Source organism: Aedes albopictus, chromosome 3 (assembly GCF_035046485.1).
Source record: "Aedes albopictus strain Foshan chromosome 3, AalbF5, whole genome shotgun sequence".
NCBI lineage: Eukaryota > Metazoa > Arthropoda > Insecta > Diptera > Culicidae > Aedes > Aedes albopictus.
In genome coordinates this window covers 63,015,239-63,035,456 of record NC_085138.1, presented here as the reverse complement: position 1 = coordinate 63,035,456, position 20,218 = coordinate 63,015,239, and the positions used below count along the sequence as shown (strand labels likewise).

At 39.1% G+C, this 20,218-nt stretch overlaps 1 protein-coding gene across 14 annotated transcripts in view; it reads right to left on the bottom strand.

Moving 5' to 3' along the window:
- LOC109413694 (protein groucho) overlaps window positions 1–19,998 on the bottom strand; it is a 354,109-nt gene extending 334,111 nt beyond the window's left edge. For all 14 annotated transcript variants that reach the window (XM_029871496.2, XM_062861079.1, XM_062861086.1 and 11 more), the window contains exons 1-2: window positions 18,557–19,998; window positions 1,272–1,363 (exon numbers count right to left, since the gene is read on the bottom strand). In XM_029871496.2, coding sequence (XP_029727356.1) covers window positions 1,272–1,363; window positions 18,557–18,574 — 110 coding nt within the window. In that variant the 5' untranslated portion in view covers window positions 18,575–19,998. The remainder of the gene's footprint in view (window positions 1–1,271; window positions 1,364–18,556) is intronic.
- Window positions 19,999–20,218: the final 220 nt, after the last annotated feature.

Sequence of the window (20,218 nt, the reverse complement as noted above, 5' to 3'; positions counted from 1 at the left end):
CGGTTGATAAACTAGATAAATGTTTATCAAAATAGATTCATAATACGCCATATCGACAAATGGATAGAAAATATTAGATGTAAAAGGAACATTCTCACCAATTCCAAAACAACTTTGTCGTCTACGGCAGAAGTCCTGGCAATATAGACATGGGCCATCAATCCATGATACGCGGCAAACAGCTGGGCTGAGATTTTCTCGTTGCACTGGTTGTCCTTTCCGGTCGTCTCAAGAACGGTTCTGGAACCAATTTTCCCAGCAATGTATGTAATATTTTTTTACATGACCTACTAAACTGCATATGCAGAGTAGGTTCTATGCATTTTCTGTTCAATTAATGCACTTTTATTAGTGGAAAACGTTTGGCAGATTATATAAACCATAAAGCTTCATTAACAGTTCTGTAAGTTTTAGAAAACTTATTCAATCTTGCTCAAAGTTTTACCAATGTAGCTTCAATATATGGTTTATAATTAATCAAAATTTCAGCGTTTTTGATTTGAGGTATAAAAAAGTTATGAGGATTAAATAATAATTATTTTGACGAAAAATTTACTGTACGGACAACTGTTTGATACACTGTATGTAAACGGTGATAATTCTACCAATAAAACAACACCCATATCCCACTGTGCGTCCAGAGTAATCCCCGAGCCATATCAATTTCATCGCCATTTCATCCCACATTTTCCATTTTCAATTGACTTTATGATGCCGGAAAGCTTGTTGAAGATGCCGGACAATGATGTTTGCGCCTGTTGACGGTGGTAGTGGTTGTTGGGTTGGCGGTGGCACCACCAGCAGGATTCAAAATTGTCGGCAGCTGGGTCATAATAACAATTAAATTAACGACTCTCGTCTATGCATGGAGGAGGAAAAGCCGGTGGGTGATGGCTACATGGAAATGAATTGAGGGTACGGGAGGACGTGTGGTAAGGGCTCGCGTGTTGATGAAATGTGAAACTTTCTGGCAATTGTTTTGTCCCCCTCGGCCGTCGTCAATTGTTGATGTTTGGTGGTGCGGGGTTTATTCATTCATGTATTCGATATACGTGCGTGGCCCTTGCAATAAATCTGTTAAACCTCCGGAGGATTAACATCATAATCTGTGTCTAATCAGCCTTTTTGATTGCGGTGTGCAATGGATTTAGATTCGATGGAAAATTTGGTTAGGCACAGACAATTACTTTGGATGTGAGTTGATCATTATAGTTTCCTTTCACCATGTGTCACGAATGAAATAAATAACAACACAAATTGCCAATACTCACGAATGATACTGTGCCTGCAGAAAGTTGAACTCCTCCTTTATCCGTTCCAGTGTTTCCGCAATTGTGAACTGTCGCCCCTGAGGGGGAGGACCCTGTAAATGACACAAAGAAAGAACTCATTAGTTCATATGTAAATACAAACACCAAACCGAACAAAAAAACACCTGAAAGCGACCACACATTAGCCGCGCGGGAAGCTTCCACTAAATTACCCAGCACCGCACTCATTATCGATTATTAATTGCCCTCCCTCAACTGACGGCGCGGCGGCGGCGGTGGCAGGGCAACTAAACAAAGTACAGAGCAAACAACGAAGCACACGAAGAGATGACTATCAGAGCTACCTGCCAGCCACCCACCCACGCCGCGCAGCAGCAGCAGCACATTTCCGATTCGATTCGAAACCAATCATGTTTAAGTGTGTAAATGTAATTATCCGATTAGGTTCCACCGCGTCCACCTCAATTCCTAACCGCCCCCAACACTCAGTGTGTGGTGGTGAGCCTTCCCTCTTTTGAAGCATGTGGATTTCCGACAATAATAATCGAGGATGTACAATCATAATTCATATCGAACTCCTAATTAGCATAATCTTTATTGCTGTATCCGCAATAGCTTGATCCGGGTGGGGCATGGGAATGGAACCAGCTGAATTGGCGGATAAATGGTGGTCGTCACATGAGTGTTGCACGAAAACTTGGTAAAAGGAACACTATCAATCAGCAAGATAATTATGATGAATGTGATTGATTAAAACTTTGTTAATTGTCATACACAATTTCAATTATACGTCATCCAATACTCCTGATTTAGCTGAAACATGATAGCATGATAAACAACTGCTTCTAAGAATACTGCAGTACTACTGCATTGAATAATTGTGTGTTTGCTTCTCCGGAGTTATTATTATTATTAATATTTATTAAAGACACTTTACCACTTAGAAAACAGCAATGAAATTTGTATTTTTTTTGTATTTAGATTTAGATTCCGACCCGAATGATCATTTTTGATTAAAGGGTCGTTAATAAATAAACAAACAAACAAACCACTTATGTGGCATTCGTGTCTGACTCCGGAGTATTTTTTTGTAAAATGATAAGTTCATCGACAAATCGATTAACAATTTTTCAGGCAAATATTTTTAAGTTTTTTTTTATGTTTTAAGTAATTTTTTCGAGATTTTTTTGGCAATTCCTTTGAACATTTTTTCACAAATTCCTTTGGAAATTCATTTGAAAATGCCTTCAGTTATTTCTTTTAAGAGTTCTTCAGCAACTCCTTTAGAAATTGGTACTGACTTTAAATCCGCGTTGGGAAAATACTTTTTAATTCCTCGAACAATTCGTTTGGGATTTCTTTCCGAAATTTCTTCAGCATATACTTTGTGAATGTTTGCGCAAATTTGTATTGAAATTTCTTTGACAAATCCATTGGATTCTTTTTTTGATTTTCCCATAGGTATTTCTTCATCTTTGTGAATTTCTTCGACAACTTCTATGGAATGTTCTTGAGCAATTCATTCAGGAATTTCTGATGTAGTTTTTCCGAAATTTCTGCGGATTTTTTTCTGTGACAGTTTCTATAAGTATTTCCGGGTAGAGGTGAAGTGTTGTTGATCAAAACGTGATAATGGTTTGATTGATATAAGAGATAAAAGATCTCAGAATAATATGGGAAAAATGTTCCTGGAACATCTGCACAATATCATAATTTGATATTTCAAATGAACAGCTTGTTGCTATTGATAGGATTTTACGTGATCTTAATATGGAGGAGTAAATTTAAAATATTATTTTTAGATCTTTTATCGCTTATATCAATCCAATCAATATCACCTTTTTAACTCAATATCAAAATATGCTAATATGTCAAAAGAAACTGACCAAAAATGATTCCTATAATTTTTGTTGGCGTTCCTCGTGAGGTTCCTTCACGAATTTATCTGTATATTCCCTAAGGAATTCCTCTAGGGATTCTTTCGGGCGTTTTTTTTAGAAATTCATCCAGAATATTATCACAAGATTTTTTTTTAGAAGTTCCTCTAGAGGTTTCACAGGTAATTCTCAGATATTCCTCCAGGGTGCATCATGTTCCAAATTTTTTTGGTTTTTTGTCTGCAATTTCTGCACGGATCCCCACAGATTTCTCAGATTTATTATCCGATGTTTAATTCAAAAATTTTAAAGGATGTCCTTCAGAGTTTTTCTCGAAAACTTTTCAGGATTTTTACCTGAAACGCCTTCAAAAGCTTCTAATTTTGTGAATTCCTTTAAAGCCATCTGAAAGAGTTCCTCCAGATATTTCCCAGAAATTCCGCCAGGAGTTCTTCCAAAGATTACTTTAGAAATTACTTCAGAGAACTTAGGTCAGGGATCTCTTTAAAAAATGCTTCAGGGAAACCTTGAAGAATTATTCCAATATGTTGTATGTTATATCATAAAGTACATCTGTAAAATCTGTGCAGGTATATCTGACAGTATTCCTGGAGGAATCTCTGAAGGATTCTCAGGAAATATTTCTGATAAAATCGCAGGAGGAATTTCAGAAAAAAAAACTTCCAGAAATTTCTTCGATAACCTCAAACAAAATTTTCCAATGGATTCCTGAAGGAAATCTAGGAAAAAATCTGAAGGAATCGCTGTTTTTTCAAATTTTCAAAACTCAGAAAAACTTCCATGGAAAAATTGCTTTAATTCACAAAGACAACATTTAACTACACAGTAGTCTTTGGTGATATTTCTGGAGGAAATCCTGGTGAAGGTTTAGATGGAATCCTTGGTGAAAGTTCTGAAGGAGGAATTATGAAACAAATCGTTTATCTTTTTTTCCTGTAGAAATCCATGAAGATATTCTTAAAAGTGTCCTTGGGGGATTATATGAAAGAACCCTGTGGAATTTCCTGAAGAAATTTCAAAAGGAGTTGCTGAAGAAATTTCTGGAAACTCTCCCTCATACCATTAAGGACTTATTATTTGTATTTGTAGTTGTGTTTATTTAGTTAAACAAAAGCCTGTAGTTTAACACTTTCTGTTGTTATTAAAAATTAAGAACAATTTCCAAAGAAATCTCTAATCAAAATTTATGAAAGATTTTCTGAATAAATTCGCGGAAGAATTCGTGAACGTATTTTTAAAGAAATTCCTGAAAAAAATGTCTGGAGATATTCTTGAACTTCTGTAAAAATTCAAATCTCGTGCGGAATTTCAAAAAAAATCTATAAAACTTTCTAGGAATTATTCCTGAAAAAAAGTTCAATGTCTTAAAGAATCTGAGTAAAAACTTCTAATGGTATCCTTGGAAGAAATTCTGGAGAAATTTCTGATGAAATACATGGAAGAAAACCCGGAGGAACTCATGATTGAATTTATGCATGAATCTGATGAAATCACTAGATCAAATCATGGAAGAACTTCTGGAGAAATTCATGGAGACATTTTTTGCAGATATTTATTGAAGAAGCCATGAAAGAACTGTTGAAAGACCAATGGAGAAATTCCTGAAAGAATCCTTGGATTACTTTATAAAAACAACCTCTGGTATTTTTTTGCTTCTGAAGGACATACGTTCATAAATAACGTCACGCTTTGAGAAGATAGGTGGTTCAAAGAAGTATGATAACCCGTACACAAATTTTAGAGGTTCAATACAAATAGTGTCCCACAAGCTGGAGGGAGTTGAAAATTAAAGGAATCAATGGGGCATTTTTCGAGGTCCTCCATAGAAATTCTTTGAAAAATGTGTGAAAGAATCCTCGAAGAAATGTTCAATTCATGGAGGAATTTCTTAAGCAAGGAAGATTTTCTAGAAAAATTCTTAGAGAAATTTCTATAGATTTCTCTAAAGGATTTTCTGGAGGAATTTTGAAGGAAAATTTCATGAAATATACTTCTCTAAGAATGTCAACAAAGGCACAATTATCTAAAATGGAGGGTAAATTGACTCTGGAGCCGGTTTACTGATATCTAATAATGTGATACATAAATACTGAATTAGCATAGCATAGCATAGCCGACCGTACACATCCTGGGGTGGCTGTCGATAGAGAAGTTTAATGCGCCAGAAAAGTTGCCTGGGACTTGACAAACCTTTCATTTAACGAACTCTCGACACCGGGCCAGGTCCTTACGATCAGCGGGGATGAGGAGGAAATGTTGATTAGATATCTACTCAGAATATGTCCAAGAACTTGGCCAATTTCATAGATATCTGGAGTTGGAAATTGGATAGGGTTTAATGGGGTGCTTTCCTTGGCGAAAAAGCGTACGAGAAATTGTCATGGTTTAATCATTTACCTGGTTACCACTGAAAAAGTAAAAATAAGCATTAATCAAGTCGCACAAATTTCGTAGGTAGTACAGCCATAGACCACAGTTGTGAGGATTGCCTCCTTCCCGTCGGATACCAAAACACAAAGATTGGAGACTTCTCTCTGACTTCTCAACAAGACTGACGCAATCCTTCAACAGTCTAGAGTTGTCCTGGCCTCGTTCTTGCGACTGCTGAGGAATATGAAAGGATGGTTAGTTGGACACCTAAAGAAAGATGTAGAAATTTCTACAACCTCTCGGGCCTAGGTGTCAAGGGGATATTGGTGTTGTTCTAGGTGTTGTTAGTGGAAGGGTACTCCAAAGGATGCGGTTGGTCAACGTTCAGGTACTCCAAAGGATGCGGTTGGTCAACGTTCAGGTACACCATTATTAGACTGCTCCGAAATAGTTATCTGCCCAATACGTCTTGGTTTCCTCGTCATCTTAATGGCATTTATTTGTATTACTTGATTTTTCGATTGAGAATCTGAAATATTACATAATATTAACATTGACGCCGAATAAGCTACATATTAGTGATAAGCTCGCCACAGTTACATATTTTTAAAATATAATTTGTATCATACAATAAATTTACCTGAATCCTGCTGAAATAAAATATTGATTAGCAGCAAAATTGATACAAAAATATTACATAAACATCAAAAAAGCGCATCAATCTTTGATCTTGGAATATTTGTAAACTACTGCCTGATTACTTTAGGCAGGAAAATTTCAAGATCAAAATTTGATTTGGTAGATCTTACGCCGCAACGCACCATTCTGAGGTGATCTACCCACGTTTATTTATGGACACATCACATCAACAGGCAAACAACAGCCCCAATGATGTTTAACCTAATCCTAGACTTATTTCTAATGTCTATTTTTAACAATAACTTTGTCATACTTAAAGGTAGAATTACACAAGTCAAGATTACATAAAACTCAATACAAAAAAAAATACACAGCAATTAAACACATCTAACGGGAACTGCTAAAATATCTGGAAAAAGTTCGGCGGAGAATGCGGCGAGGGGTATTAAAGTCAAAATAGGAGGCTACCCGGTTGAAGACCCTTTGGATGCCAACTACGGCTCCATACATGCTATAGTTTGACCGTCTAAGTGGCAAGTGAATCAGGAGGTTGTTGCGTAGTGCTCTAGGAGCAGCGTACAAATTAATTTGTTCCAAAATAGTTGGGCAGTCAATACGACCTTGCAGAGCGTCCGCTATGAATAGGGCTCTGGCTGTATTGCGTCTTACATGTAAGGGTTCTAGGTCAATAAGTTGGCAACGATTTTCATAGCTAGGGAGACGGAAGGGATTTCTCCACGGTAGCCTTCGGAGCGCAAAACGTAAAAACCGTCTTTGCACGGATTCAATCCTCTCGACACCGTTATTGTAGGATGGACTCCAAACTTCGGAGCAGTATTCCAAAATAGAACGCGACAGGGAACAGTATAATTCTTTGAGACAGTATACGTCAGTGAAATTTTTAGCTGTCCTAAAGATGAATCCGAGAATTCGTGAAGCCTTGCTTACAACATATGAGACATGGTGTTTGTTACGGGGAATGTGATACATAAATACTGAATTGACCTAAAAATCTTACAAACGATATGCCAATAATAGGTATATAAGATAATGTGTTTGTGGACCTTTTTAGAATACCGCCAAGATTTTTAGTTGACTTCATAGCTCGTTTTTGTCTAGGAAAACTAATCCCAATCGGGCACCCTGATTCGGGTTTTATTACTACCCAGATAACCAATAAACAGTTGAAGTGCGCCTTTACTGCAGGTCACTAAATGAAAATAAGCCGTATATGCGCCTTAAGTGCTGCTTAAATGCAGGTTTTGGCCCAATATACGGCTGTTTAAATGGTTATCCCGCAGACTGTCTAAAAAGAAAACGAAAATATATTTAGAATTCCACACTTCTTCTCTCGATGCCTTTTCTATCCCACTCCCAATTCATTTTTCTTCGCTCTGCGCTCCAGAAACAGGTAATTTATGCGATTTCGGACTGGACAGTATTTTTTGCTTGGAGGCTCAAAAGATCGTGCTATGCAAGAGCTTACACATTTTCAGTATCGGTTCAGTTGCTTTTTTGCAGTTTAACTGCTATGATAGAGCAGTAAGCAGGTAGAATGTAGATATAATGCTTATATACGGCTTGTTTAAGTGCCTATTGGTTACCTGGGTAGAGTTCTATAACTTGTGTTTCAGGGAAAGGTTTATATATTTGTAGTACTTAACAACTGCTCGAAATGGCCTGAACTTGGTGATCATAATACTATTGCATTTCATGGGCCTCTATTCTGCCAGAACCTTATAAATGTACATTTAAACTCGAGGAATATTAACAAGTTAAAACAAAACATATAACACAAAGAACGCACGAATATTGATTATTGAACTTATAACAAACACCCTGTCTTATTCATGTAACAAATATTTATGTAACAGAGAATTCCAAGAGGAATTTCAGACGGGATCCTTGCCCAGGCAATAATTTGATGGCTTATTTGCATTCATGTGGTTTTTAGAACCATCGAAATGGTAAGATGATATTTTAGCTTTATGATGGTGTATGATGGCCCGCTTATCTTCATCCTTTTTATCAACGACCTGTGCAGCAAACTCAACTCTAACAAGCTTCTGTATGCTGATGACTTGAAGCTTTTCCGCGTGATTAAGTCGCTTGTGGACTGTTGTGCTTTGCAAGCTGACATCGAGTGCGTGTCACGCTGGTGTAATGTAAATGGAATGCAGATGAACGTGTCCAAATGTAACGCGATCACGTTCACGCGTCGCCAGTCTGCTACTACGTTTGTTTATTCCCTCAACAACACGCCACTGAAAAAGGTTAGCTCGATTAAGGATCTCGGTGTAGTGCTTGACAGTAAGCTTCGATTCCATGATCATGTCGCGGTGACATCTGCAAAAGCATTAGCGATGCTCGGTTTCCTGCGCCGCAATACAGCTCAATTCAATAATGTGTATGCTTTAAATGCCTTGTACTGTGCCTTAGTGCGAAGCGTACTGGAATACGGAGTTCAAGTCTGGGCACCATACTACGATGTAAATGTCAACCGTATCGAAAATGTCCAAAAACGTTTCATAAGGTATGCTCTACGGAATCTCCCATGGAACGACCCGGTTCAACTGCCTCCCTACGAGCAACGATGTGCACTAATAAGTCTACAACCGCTAGCAAGTCGTCGAATTATGCTGCAAAGACTATTCATTTTTGATGTCATCAAGGGCAATATCGACTGCACCTCGCTTCTCGAGAACATAAGACTCTACGCGCCTACTCGTCAGCTCCGAAATCGGCAACTGTTGTGGATTCCTGGCCACCGCACTAACTACGGACTGTTTAATCCGTTGGATTTTTGTTGCAGATTGTTTAATCAAGTGTGTGACGTTTTCGATTTTAATATAAGTAAACTAGTTTTTAAGAATAGGATTATTTTTTTTTTAAACAGTCAGTGTGACAATTTTTGTCAGAGATGTAGTAGCAAATAAATAAATAAAAGTATGTTATCTCTTAGAATCCACACGACTTAAAAATATAACTTGGGTGAAGAAATTCCAGAAGGGATCCCACAAAGATTTCCAGGAGAGAACTTTGTGAAAGAATTTCTAGAGGAATCCTTGAAGGATTTCCTGCAGAAATTACTAAAGAAACTCCTGGGATAATCCTGAAGAAATTACAGAAAGAATTCCTGAAAAAATTGCAGAAGGAAGCTGTGAGGGCATTTCTAGAGGGATTCTTGAAGAAATTCCAAGAAAGAACCCAGAAGGAACTCCTGTAGAAACTCTTGATGAAACTCCTGAAAAGATCCCTTAAGGAACTCCTGAAGCAATCCCTGAACGAACGCCAGGAGAAATCCCTGATTGAAATTCAAAGGAATTCCTGAAAAAAAAAACTCCTGGAGGAATCTCCGAAGAAACTCCCGCACTAATTCTTGAAGAAACTCCTGTAAGAACCCCTGAAGAAACATCAAAAGAAATCCTCGAATGAATTCCTCGACTTATCTCTTATGGACTTCCTAGGAATACTAATTGGGTTGCATTGGCTTTTCTCGGTGACAGGTAATATTAAAACAGCGTTTTATACGTTACGCGTTTCGGCCTACTATTCTTCAGCCTTCTTCAGACGCCTACAATACATTTATTAGACAATTACAATTTTCGTCAAATTCTTACAAAAAGGGGGGGACACTTACAACATGCTGAATGCGACCTTACAGCTTGGTCTGTCACTATTAACTAATTTTATCTTACTATACTACCAGGGGAACATCCTACTCAGCATGCACTTCGTTCGTTTCGTTATCGGTACTGTTCGTGTTTTGCGCCGTTCGTGTCTGCGTTCGTGTTCGTGGTTCCTCACGAAGGCGAGCCAATAGTCCGTTGTACGTGGAGTTAAAATTGCCGCATTCTCGTTGGAGGTTCACTGTTTGCTGATCGCCTTGCTTTTTTATGTGAAATACCTCCGCGATCATCCTTACCTCCGGGTGTTCGATGCGCTCCAGTACTGTCGTTTTCTCGAAGTTGAACACGTGGCCCTCTTCGATGGTGTGTACCGCCAAACCCGATTTTGGATTTCGGTTCCTGCAGTCGTTGCGGTGTTCCGCCATCCGTACCTCCAGCATGCGTTTCGTCTGTCCTATGTACACTTTTCCATCGTCGGTTCCACATGGTATCGAGTACACTTCCTTCGTCTGCTTCCCTGGTGGTATCGGGTCCTTCATTTGGCTAAACACCATGTGTTTAATTTTGTTCCGTGGTCGGGAGGCTAGGATTATGTTGTTCCGCTGTAGGGTTTTCCTAAGTTTTTCACTCAAACTTGGTATGTAGGGAGCTCACACAAACTTTTGGGGCTGGTCTGCCGTACCTGCTTCTTCCAAACAGTTGTAGTGTTTGTGTACACGTTTCTTTCGTACGCGATTTACGAACCATGTGGGGTAGTGGTTTTTCCGCAAGATTCGTGTCGCGTGGTTTAGTGCTTCCAGGTAGGAGGTAGGAGGTACGGATGGCGGAACACCGCAACGACTGCAGGAACCGAAATCCAAAATCGGGTTTGGCGGTACACACCATCGAAGAGGGCCACGTGTTCAACTTCGAGAAAACGACAGTACTGGAGCGCATCGAACACCCGGAGGTAAGGATGATCGCGGAGGTATTTCACATAAAAAAGCAAGGCGATCAGCAAACAGTGAACCTCCAACGAGAATGCGGCAATTTTAACTCCACGTACAACGGACTATTGGCTCGGCTTCGTGAGGAACCACGAACACGAACGCAGACACGAACGGCGCAAAACACGAACAGTACCGATAACGAAACGAACGAAGTGCATGCTGAGTAGGATGTTCCCCTGGTAGTATAGTAAGATAAAATTAGTTAATAGTGACAGACCAAGCTGTAAGGTCGCATTCAGCATGTTGTAAGTGTCCCCCCCTTTTTGTAAGAATTTGACGAAAATTGTAATTGTCTAATAAATGTATTGTAGGCGTCTGAAGAAGGCTGAAGAATAGTAGGCCGAAACGCGTAACGTATAAAACGCTGTTTTAATATTACCTGCCACCGAGAAAAGCCAATGCAACCCAATTAGTATATATTGCACGGTGATTACTCAAGTTTATTAATACTTCCTAGGAATCCCTGAAGGATCTTCTAGATGAATCATAGATGGATCTCCTGGAGGCATCCCCGAATCCTCCTGAAAGAATAAGGACTGTACCGGAATTTAACTATAAACATTCAAAATACTCTACCTCTAGGCAAGGTTGGTCTTTTTATTCCGGTTCTTCAATGAAATCTTCACAATATAGTTAAGCTTAGAACAGCTTGAAGAAATTTGGAAAATGTTTAGTATTATTGAAAATACGGTTCTATAAATATATCACACAAAATAACAATCTGCACAAACCGCATTTTTTTTTATTTTTTTTTAAGTTTCAATAAGGCCGATGCAAATATTATATTTCTTTTATGTCCGAGACCTCTCATCGGGTACGAGGGGGGGGGACAAAAAATAATAAGGAACAAAAAAATAAAAACGAGAAAGAAACTATTGAAAAATTGAAAATTACATCCACTAATGAAAAAATATTTTTCGACTATTGAAAAATTGTTGCTTGAAAACATTTTTTCTATTGAAGATGGAGTCATGAGCCGCCATGTTTTTTTTTCGCCCCTTCAAAATTTCGAGATTTTTGAAGGGGGGGTGACATAAAACAAATTTAATATTTGCATCGGCCTAATTTGCGGCGAAAAAAATTTGTACGGAGAAAATTCTGGAAAATAATGATTATTACTAGCAGTTATGTACACATAACATATCACTCAATACCGACTTTTAAAATTCTTTTTTTGGATAGAAAAACCTCCAACACTTAGAATATGGTATATCCCAAAAAACACCTACTTTTTGGTCGAACTTCAACGCTGTGTTTAAAATATCTTCAGAGGTTATAATATTCCGTTCTCGTGTAAAACTGCCTCTTCAACAGATTTAAATACATACCCAATTAAAAAAAATGCAAATTTTCAACTTTATGTTTTTTTTTTATTTGCGCAATCGTTATTTGAAGACGCATAAAAAACGAGTTTCTCGAAAAATGGCCTTTTCTCATTTTTAAGAATTGCCTTAAACTTCGGAGGGAATTTTTCTTGATAAAAATAATTTTCCTATATCATGAGCATTCTGGAAAAGAATATATTTGCGCAAAAATAAGAGAAAAAAATGAATATTTTCCCACAGTTTTTGCAATTTTAAATTTTTAGGAGGTGTCCAAAATTTCAAAAACATATGTGCAATCTTTGAGATAATAGTCCAAGTTAATGATTATTTTTTGAAAATCAGAACTGCCATTCTTTATTTAAAAGATTTTTAAAGTATCTCCAAAAATAAAGTTATGTTTATTTCGAACAGATTTTTTTTAGGCAATTGTGAACGTTTATAGTTAATTTCCGATACTGTCCTTATACGAAGGAACTCCTGGAGAGTAATCTCTGGGTAACTCTCGCTGAGACCGTCCCACTATTTACACCATGTCTTCAAAAATGTTTAAGGTGGCGATTTTCTGAAAGTCCCCCTCAAAAAAGTAAGAAAAATGCATTTGGTTAATCAATTTGATGGACCCCCCGTTAGTTAGAGCCACAACCATTTTTGCGGACTCCTCGATTTTGATCAATTGTTGGCTCATTTAAACCGTTATAACTCAAAAGTTTCTCCAAAAACCACCTCATAACAAAATGTTGTTGAAAAGAGGAAAGATAGGACTACTATTTACAGTTATAAAAAGTTGGGTCGGCCATATTGATTTTGGCCACCATCTTGGATTTTTATACTAAAACTGTTTTTTCACTATGTTGGCAACCGCTGATTTTCAAAATTTTTGCGTCAATCGAAAGCGGGGACATTTTTACACAACATATCAAAAATTTAGAGATGTATCTTTTTCTTATCAAAAATTATCTGCACTTTTGTAAGTCAACGGTTTCGGCGAAAACAGGGGTGTCCATTTCGACCCGGGTGTCCATTATGTCCCCAATCCTCCTACACAGCAAAAATAATCTTGTGATATCATATCATTCCCTCTGCACATCAATCGTGCCGTTAAAGTGATGTGAAAATTACATACTTTCCACGCAGCAAATTAGCCGCAGAAGCATGAAAGTGAGTCTAGCAATCGCTAGAACCGAACCGACAAACAGGTCATATAAAAGTAAAATATTGGCACGGATTCGTACACTGATCGGTCGAATGTGAGGCTTTCTCTTACATCTCGGCTATTTCACCTGAGATTCTGTTGGAAAGGGTTGTGGATACTTTCCGGTGCCAGCCATCTACATGGTGAGTGTGATATATATTTGCTGTGTATATGTGATGTAGCTTACACAGCAAATATAGTTGTTATACCCAGGTGCGTAATTACTGGTGTGGTGATGTATAATTTTTCTAACGTTAATTCACTTGGTTACATCGTTTTCCAATAATTATCACACTCACCATGTACATCCTGGTTGGCACTGAAAAGCGTCGACAAACTCGCTCCAGCAGATATCTAGAAGTAGTACCATATTTTTCATCCACCTCCTAACTTGGTGAAGTAATCGAGAGGTAAGGGATCTGTCTCACGATCAGTGTACGAATCCACGCCAATATTTTCTTTTATATGACTTGTGTGTCGTTTTAGTTCTAGCGATTGCTAGACCCACATTCAAGTTGCGGCGGCTAGTTTGCTGCGTGGAAGGGATGCAATTTGCACAACACTTCAACAGCACGACTGATGTGCAGCAAAAATTATGTGATTTATGTATGTTTTATTTGCTGTGTAAAACAGTACTGTATACGGTGTAATCAGTGTCGCGAAGCATCAGCGTACAAGTCACAAAAAAGCTGATAAACACCAAACTTGTACCACCCTGTCTCTGCGGTTTCTGATTCGCTCTCTCTACAGTCGCTAACACCAGAAAAGACAGAATCCCATCATAGTCACCCGGTCACCCTTGTTTTGCTACAATCATCCTGACTTGGATACGGCTCATGTGAGTGTCATGACTCTCTCCGTCGCCTCAAGCAGATGCACGCGCAACAGCATGTAAAACTATGCATGTGTATTATTACAAGCACGGTCCCGATCAGAAAGGCATAACAAAATTATAACCGATTGAGTTATTTATTTCAAAGATTTTTCATATCAAAATGAGTTATAAAATTCGCCGGTTAGGTGTTAAAATAACAAAAAATATAACTAAACTTGCTCTAGTCATAACATGATTATAACAGATGTTGATACAATTTTAACAAATTTATAACATAGGGAGATATAATAAATATTGGAATGATCAAAAAATTATAACACATTTTGTTATAAATCAGATATAAATATATTGGGTAAAAATTGAGTTGGGTAAATTTTAACTCATTTTTTGGGTAATTTTTATTTAGAGTGTTATTTATTTTTAGCGAAAAGTTTTTTGTATAAAAAACTTGCCCCACGTAGTATATAAAAAACCCTCACCCAGACGGGAATCGAACCAAGGACGCCAGCCTCCATCTGAAATCCGGCGCCTTTATCAATGAGGCTATTTCATCACTTGAAGTGAAGGGTGGTATATGATCAAGTGGTTCTTCGTTTTGGCGGCTGATCTATAAATAAACTCATGTGTCCACCGTACATGGGAGAGAAAACATGACGTCACATAAAAATGTTCAATTGATCACAATGACGTCATCTTAGGATATAATAACAAAAGTGGATATAATTAAGTTATAATTGTAACTCAAGAATTTGCTCAGCATTTTGGCTTTATCTTATGATTCAGACCAGAATAGGTGTCGTATCTTAATCAAAGTTGTAGAGATAGTTAATGGCTCTTAAACAGTGAAAATAGTGGTACATATTTCACCTTCTGTTGGTGCAAGCGAGTAATGAAATTAGAACATTTTGACATGTCTTATTAAATAATTATCTAATGTTCCTCACCATCAAGGAAGTTCCTGCCTGTGGCACAGTTATGCAGTAGTCTTGTGATTGGAAATGTCACCGCTTTGTGGCGTTAGTGTGCATTTCTGGAGATTGTCAGATTTGTGAAATAAAAAATAAGTGTTAAAAGCACATATTTAACCTTACATGATACAACACAACAATTAACATGTTAGTATGCATACTAAAGCAATTCTTCGTTCGCTTTGCTTCGTGATCTCAAATAATGTTTTTATTTTCAGCAGTTAAACAAGAAATTCCCCCACTAGTCGAAAGCACCTATTCGATATCTGCTTCGAAATTTGGTCAAAATGCATGACGATGTCCATCAACATTTTGGTAAAAAAATAGCCTTCTGCTATTGATTGGTTTTTGAAAAGCTTTTAACAGAGTTTCTCATTTTGAACTAATGCACAGATTATCACACTTTGATTTGATTTCAGTTGAGATTCTGTTTCATTGAGTAAATCCTATTTGAATAACCGCTTTCAAATTGTGGAAGTAAAAGGAAATCATTGAAGTCCGATTGGTATTCTATCGCGAGTGCCACAATAGGGTGGGGCTAATTTCAAAAAATCTCTCCAATATATGATTTCTCAAGTGGAAAGTGATCTACTAGTCGAAATAAGTCAGCTGAACAAAAATGAGCGATTTCGGTTGATATTTAGGGGTGGCGCAAAGGGTTCAAGTGAAATTTTTGCTAGAACAAACTTTCAAAAATCATTTCAAATTTAATTTTCAAACTTATTTTTTCTAGACTAAATCGGTGATTCTAGAACCCAATTGGGCCAAATTTGTGCTCAAAATTGCGATATCTCTACTGGTTTCCGAGATATTTGAGAAAAATGTCATATTTTGGTACCAAACCCAAAAAATACTGAAAAACGGCTTAAGCACCCGAAATGTTTGATGACGGCGATGATTTCAATGACGAATTGTTCAACGTTAAGGTGTCATGATGCAGCACTAAGTTTTCAAACGAATCATTGACTTTTTGCTTTTCAATGATTGTTTGCCTCGCGTTTTTGAAGTGATAAAAAACTGTCAATTCTGCAACAACGAAACAGAAAAAGTATCATCGCAATCAGTGCGAGTGAACATATAGGATGATACTTTTTCATACAAATATTCGCTTTGGTGGCAGAGAATTATCACTTTGAAATTTCGAGCCACATATCCAACATGGATGCCGATGCTGATGATGCCGTAAAAAGCCTTAACCAGCCACAGTTTATCACGGAAAGATTGCGCCCGTTTGATTTGTACAAGGTGGCTAAGTATACGTGACAGCTCCCACCCGGCGGCTGCAAAAACAGTTTTAGCCAAGGTGCACACCGTGTACAAACTATACGTGCGCGGTCTGGCGCGATCTGATGCTGCGCGTTTCGAACGCAGCTGGCTGAGAATCCAAGATAAGCGCGACAATATCTATCTGAGCTTTCTTAGGGTCTGTTCCAATTGGCGTAAAATTAATCTTTACTTAAATTTGACAGTTCGATAATTATTTCCTTTGGAGAACTTTCAAGTTTTAATGTCGAACTGTCAAATTTATGTAAAAATAAATCTTAATTCGCGAATTGGAACAGACCCTTAAAGGTCTGGATCATGATTCAAACTTGTTGAAACTACTGTATTTTACAAGCACAGTAGCACCGCACAGCGGCGTAACTGCGTACCAAACACCACCTGTAAAATGTTCATTTGACATAAACTGCATTTCCAAAACTATAACTGAGTTTGTTATAATGTTCATTTAAAGATGATCCAAATAAATTTATTTGTATTATAACTAACCTTGTTATAATTCAGATATAATAAAATCAGGGTTTCAAATCATTTTTGTCAAATATATCTAAATATAACAAACGATGATATATCTATCAACAGTTGATATAATTTTGTTACATTTTTGTTATGCCTTTCTGATCGGGGTACTACGTCATAAATCCTATTCGTTTTGCATAGCTCAGTTTAAACGCACACATTGAACGCACCACGCAGTTCGCCCTGGCTACGGCAAACGCTCTCACTTCGCCCGTTATGCATCTTTGCTCAGAGCAGGGTTGACAATCGTCCTTCTCGTCACCACTGCGTGAAGATAACAATAAAACAATCTTCGTCCGAAAAAACAACGGTGACGATTAGCCTTTTCGTCGCCGACTGCGGGCGTCACGACGAAGCTCAATCATAAATAGTCACCCACCAACTTTTCCGTCGTCCCCTTTGTTCCCTGGAAATGAGCGACGACGGGCAAAACGAACGCCAACTGGGATTAGCTTTTATTGGCGTTTCGGCACTTTCGGTGATGTGAAATCTCACTAGCTCAGTTGGTAAGAGTGCTGGATTGACAATCTAGAGGTTCGTTGTTTGATTCCAGGTGAAATTATTTTTTTATTAAAATCTTTTTTTTTTGTGTGTTGCTGGTGGCAACATTGACTCCGTCGGCTAGATGCACTTGGACGAAGAGCGAAACAAAGCGAATGAAGATTTTGTTTTCGTCACGACGCAAGCCCTTCACGACGATTCGCTGTCTTGAATGAGTCATCCGATGTGGAACGAGCAACGATGACGATCTAGTTTTCGTTCTCGTCGTCGACTTTTTTGGTCGTACGGCGACGATTTTCAGCCCTGGCTCAGAGAGATTGATTGTCTAGCAACCCGCCTGAAGCATACTCAGCAACTGCTATCGCTGCAAAGCTGCGAAGGGTGGAACCCACAACATGTTTGTCATTCCAGGCATGACATGCTAGCTGATTCGTATCACCTTGGGAAGGGTGACTCCAGAAAGCGGTTCAAGTGATTGTCTCGTGATGGTCGCGATTATTCGCAAGACTGGGTGTAATGCGTGCATCCTTACACAACTCGTGGTTGTCTGAGTAACGTTCAAAGTGGGGCACAGCTTGCTTCTGAGCTTAGGATCTCACTGAGTACTGCCACAGTTATTTACTGAGAGCTTCCTCTACTAATGGCCATTTTGGATGTGTATGTCATTTGGCAGACACGAAGATACCCTTTGCCCAAGGAAGTCAATAACATTTTCATTTCGAAAAGTTTCTGGACCGATCAGGAATTGAACCCGTCACCATCAGTATGGTCTTGCTGAATAGTCACGCACCAATCGCTGCGGCTATATGGGCCCCAAACAGCACACTGTGTTTTCAACTACAAGTTCTTGATTATGATTTACTACAGCCATTGAACTAATTAAATTAGCACTGTACATCAGTAAACTAATCAGCAACCCTAGTGCGACATTCCGCACCACAAACGATATCAAAAACTCGTATCGAAACAATCACCACCAAAACCCATCGCATCGGTGTCAGTATGCTACTCGTAAACGATTCCCTCGCCTCTCCCATTCTCTCTCACGCTCCCGTCCCGCGCGCGCACTCTCGCTCTCATTCGCACAATTGCATGTTTGAAATATTTACAAGCACAAATTAAATATAATTATCGCGCACCTTCAAATTGGCAGTCATATTAACAACTTGTTTGCTGAGTACTGGAATTGTGGTGGCCTGCGATGAGTAAATCCGTCCGCTCGAAGAATGAGCTGTTTGTGTTCGTGTGGGTGTGTGTGTGGTGAGCGGCGGGAGAGCGTCGATCCGACCGACCGTACGGTGACTACGTCCAGCCCAAGTGGGAGTGCCGACGATGGCGGCGGCGGATGGCGGATGTGATGAATTAAAAATTAATCACTTTTCACCGAGTCAGCCCGAAAACGACTGTTTCCACCGGTTGACACTTTGAATCACTGAAACACACTGTTTGACGATGATGATGATGCTGTTACCGCAGACGACCACACGGCTGCTACCACAGCGTCGACCGACTTTATAACGTCATTTACAGCAGGGTAGCCCGCACACTCTCTTCCTCGTACACCGGGTTGGGGTAGTAGACCATAATAATTAAACTGATTAATTCATCCGATGGAAAATGTGCTTTATTTTATTATCGTAATATTGATGTTTTATTCATGCACTGGGCAGACCGCTTGTGGGGGAGGGAGATTACACATGTGCTTCCAGAATGGGAAGCTACTGGCGGAGGCTTCGGTGACAACGGTCGATGGTAACTGTTTTTAATGTGATTATGTTTAATAAATGATTGAATTATGATGTATCCTCGGAAGTCCCTTTGGGACGAGGGGGCACAGCACACTGCCAACAGGGAGGAAAATACTCTCACTCTCGATGATTGTTGACCATCATCACCACCCACACGTAGCCCCCAGCTCAACACGACAGACTTGCCGTTCAACCGAGAAACGACGAAAACGATTCAAGCGAGACGAATTGTGACACTTTTTCCGCCCCCAAACCAAACACTCTCGCTTTTGTTGACGTACACTGGCCGGATATTCTTCTGCCTCTTCAGAACCCCACCTGGCCACACCACATCGCCGTTGGCACCTGGCCAATTCAATTACGGACCGATATTAATCCAATTTGAAGGACGATTTTCCACCGAATTACACAGTGGCACACAACGTTTCAGGGTGTCGTAATCCGCCGTCCGTCAGTTTGACGACGACCTTTTTCACCCAGCACTTTGCTTCGTCTCCTTTGAACACTTCTTCTTTTTCACACCCGTATTCCTCCGTACGCTGACACGGTTATCCTTTCGTTTGTATCCTTCTGTTGCTCTGATGGCTTTTCTCCTTTTATTGTAACAAATGACACACAACCACTTATTCAACCGCACAAGAAAAAACCTTCGCACTAATCCCAATCCTTCAAGCCATTTAACAAGCAAATCCACACCTCAATCAAAAGCCCGTGTTTATAACACACGCCATTCAGAGGTATTCAATCACCGTAGTCGAACGCCACGAGCTAACGCACCGAAAAAGGGATCCTTCCTGCACCGGAGTTCGCACACAAATGAATTACGTGCGGATGCGGTCGTCGTCGTTGTCCTCGTCCGTCGTTGCCGATGTCGTCGGATCGTCGCGTCGCTGTGTTGTGTGTTGTAAAAGCATGCCAAAAGGATAACGGTGCCGCGGATGGGTGGTGGTTCTCACATTCTCTCGTTCGTTCGAGACCGAGAAGTCCGGATTCGCTCTCTCGCCTGCAAGGATCAACAACATAAGGGAGGATTTGTTCTCTCTTTGGAAGCTA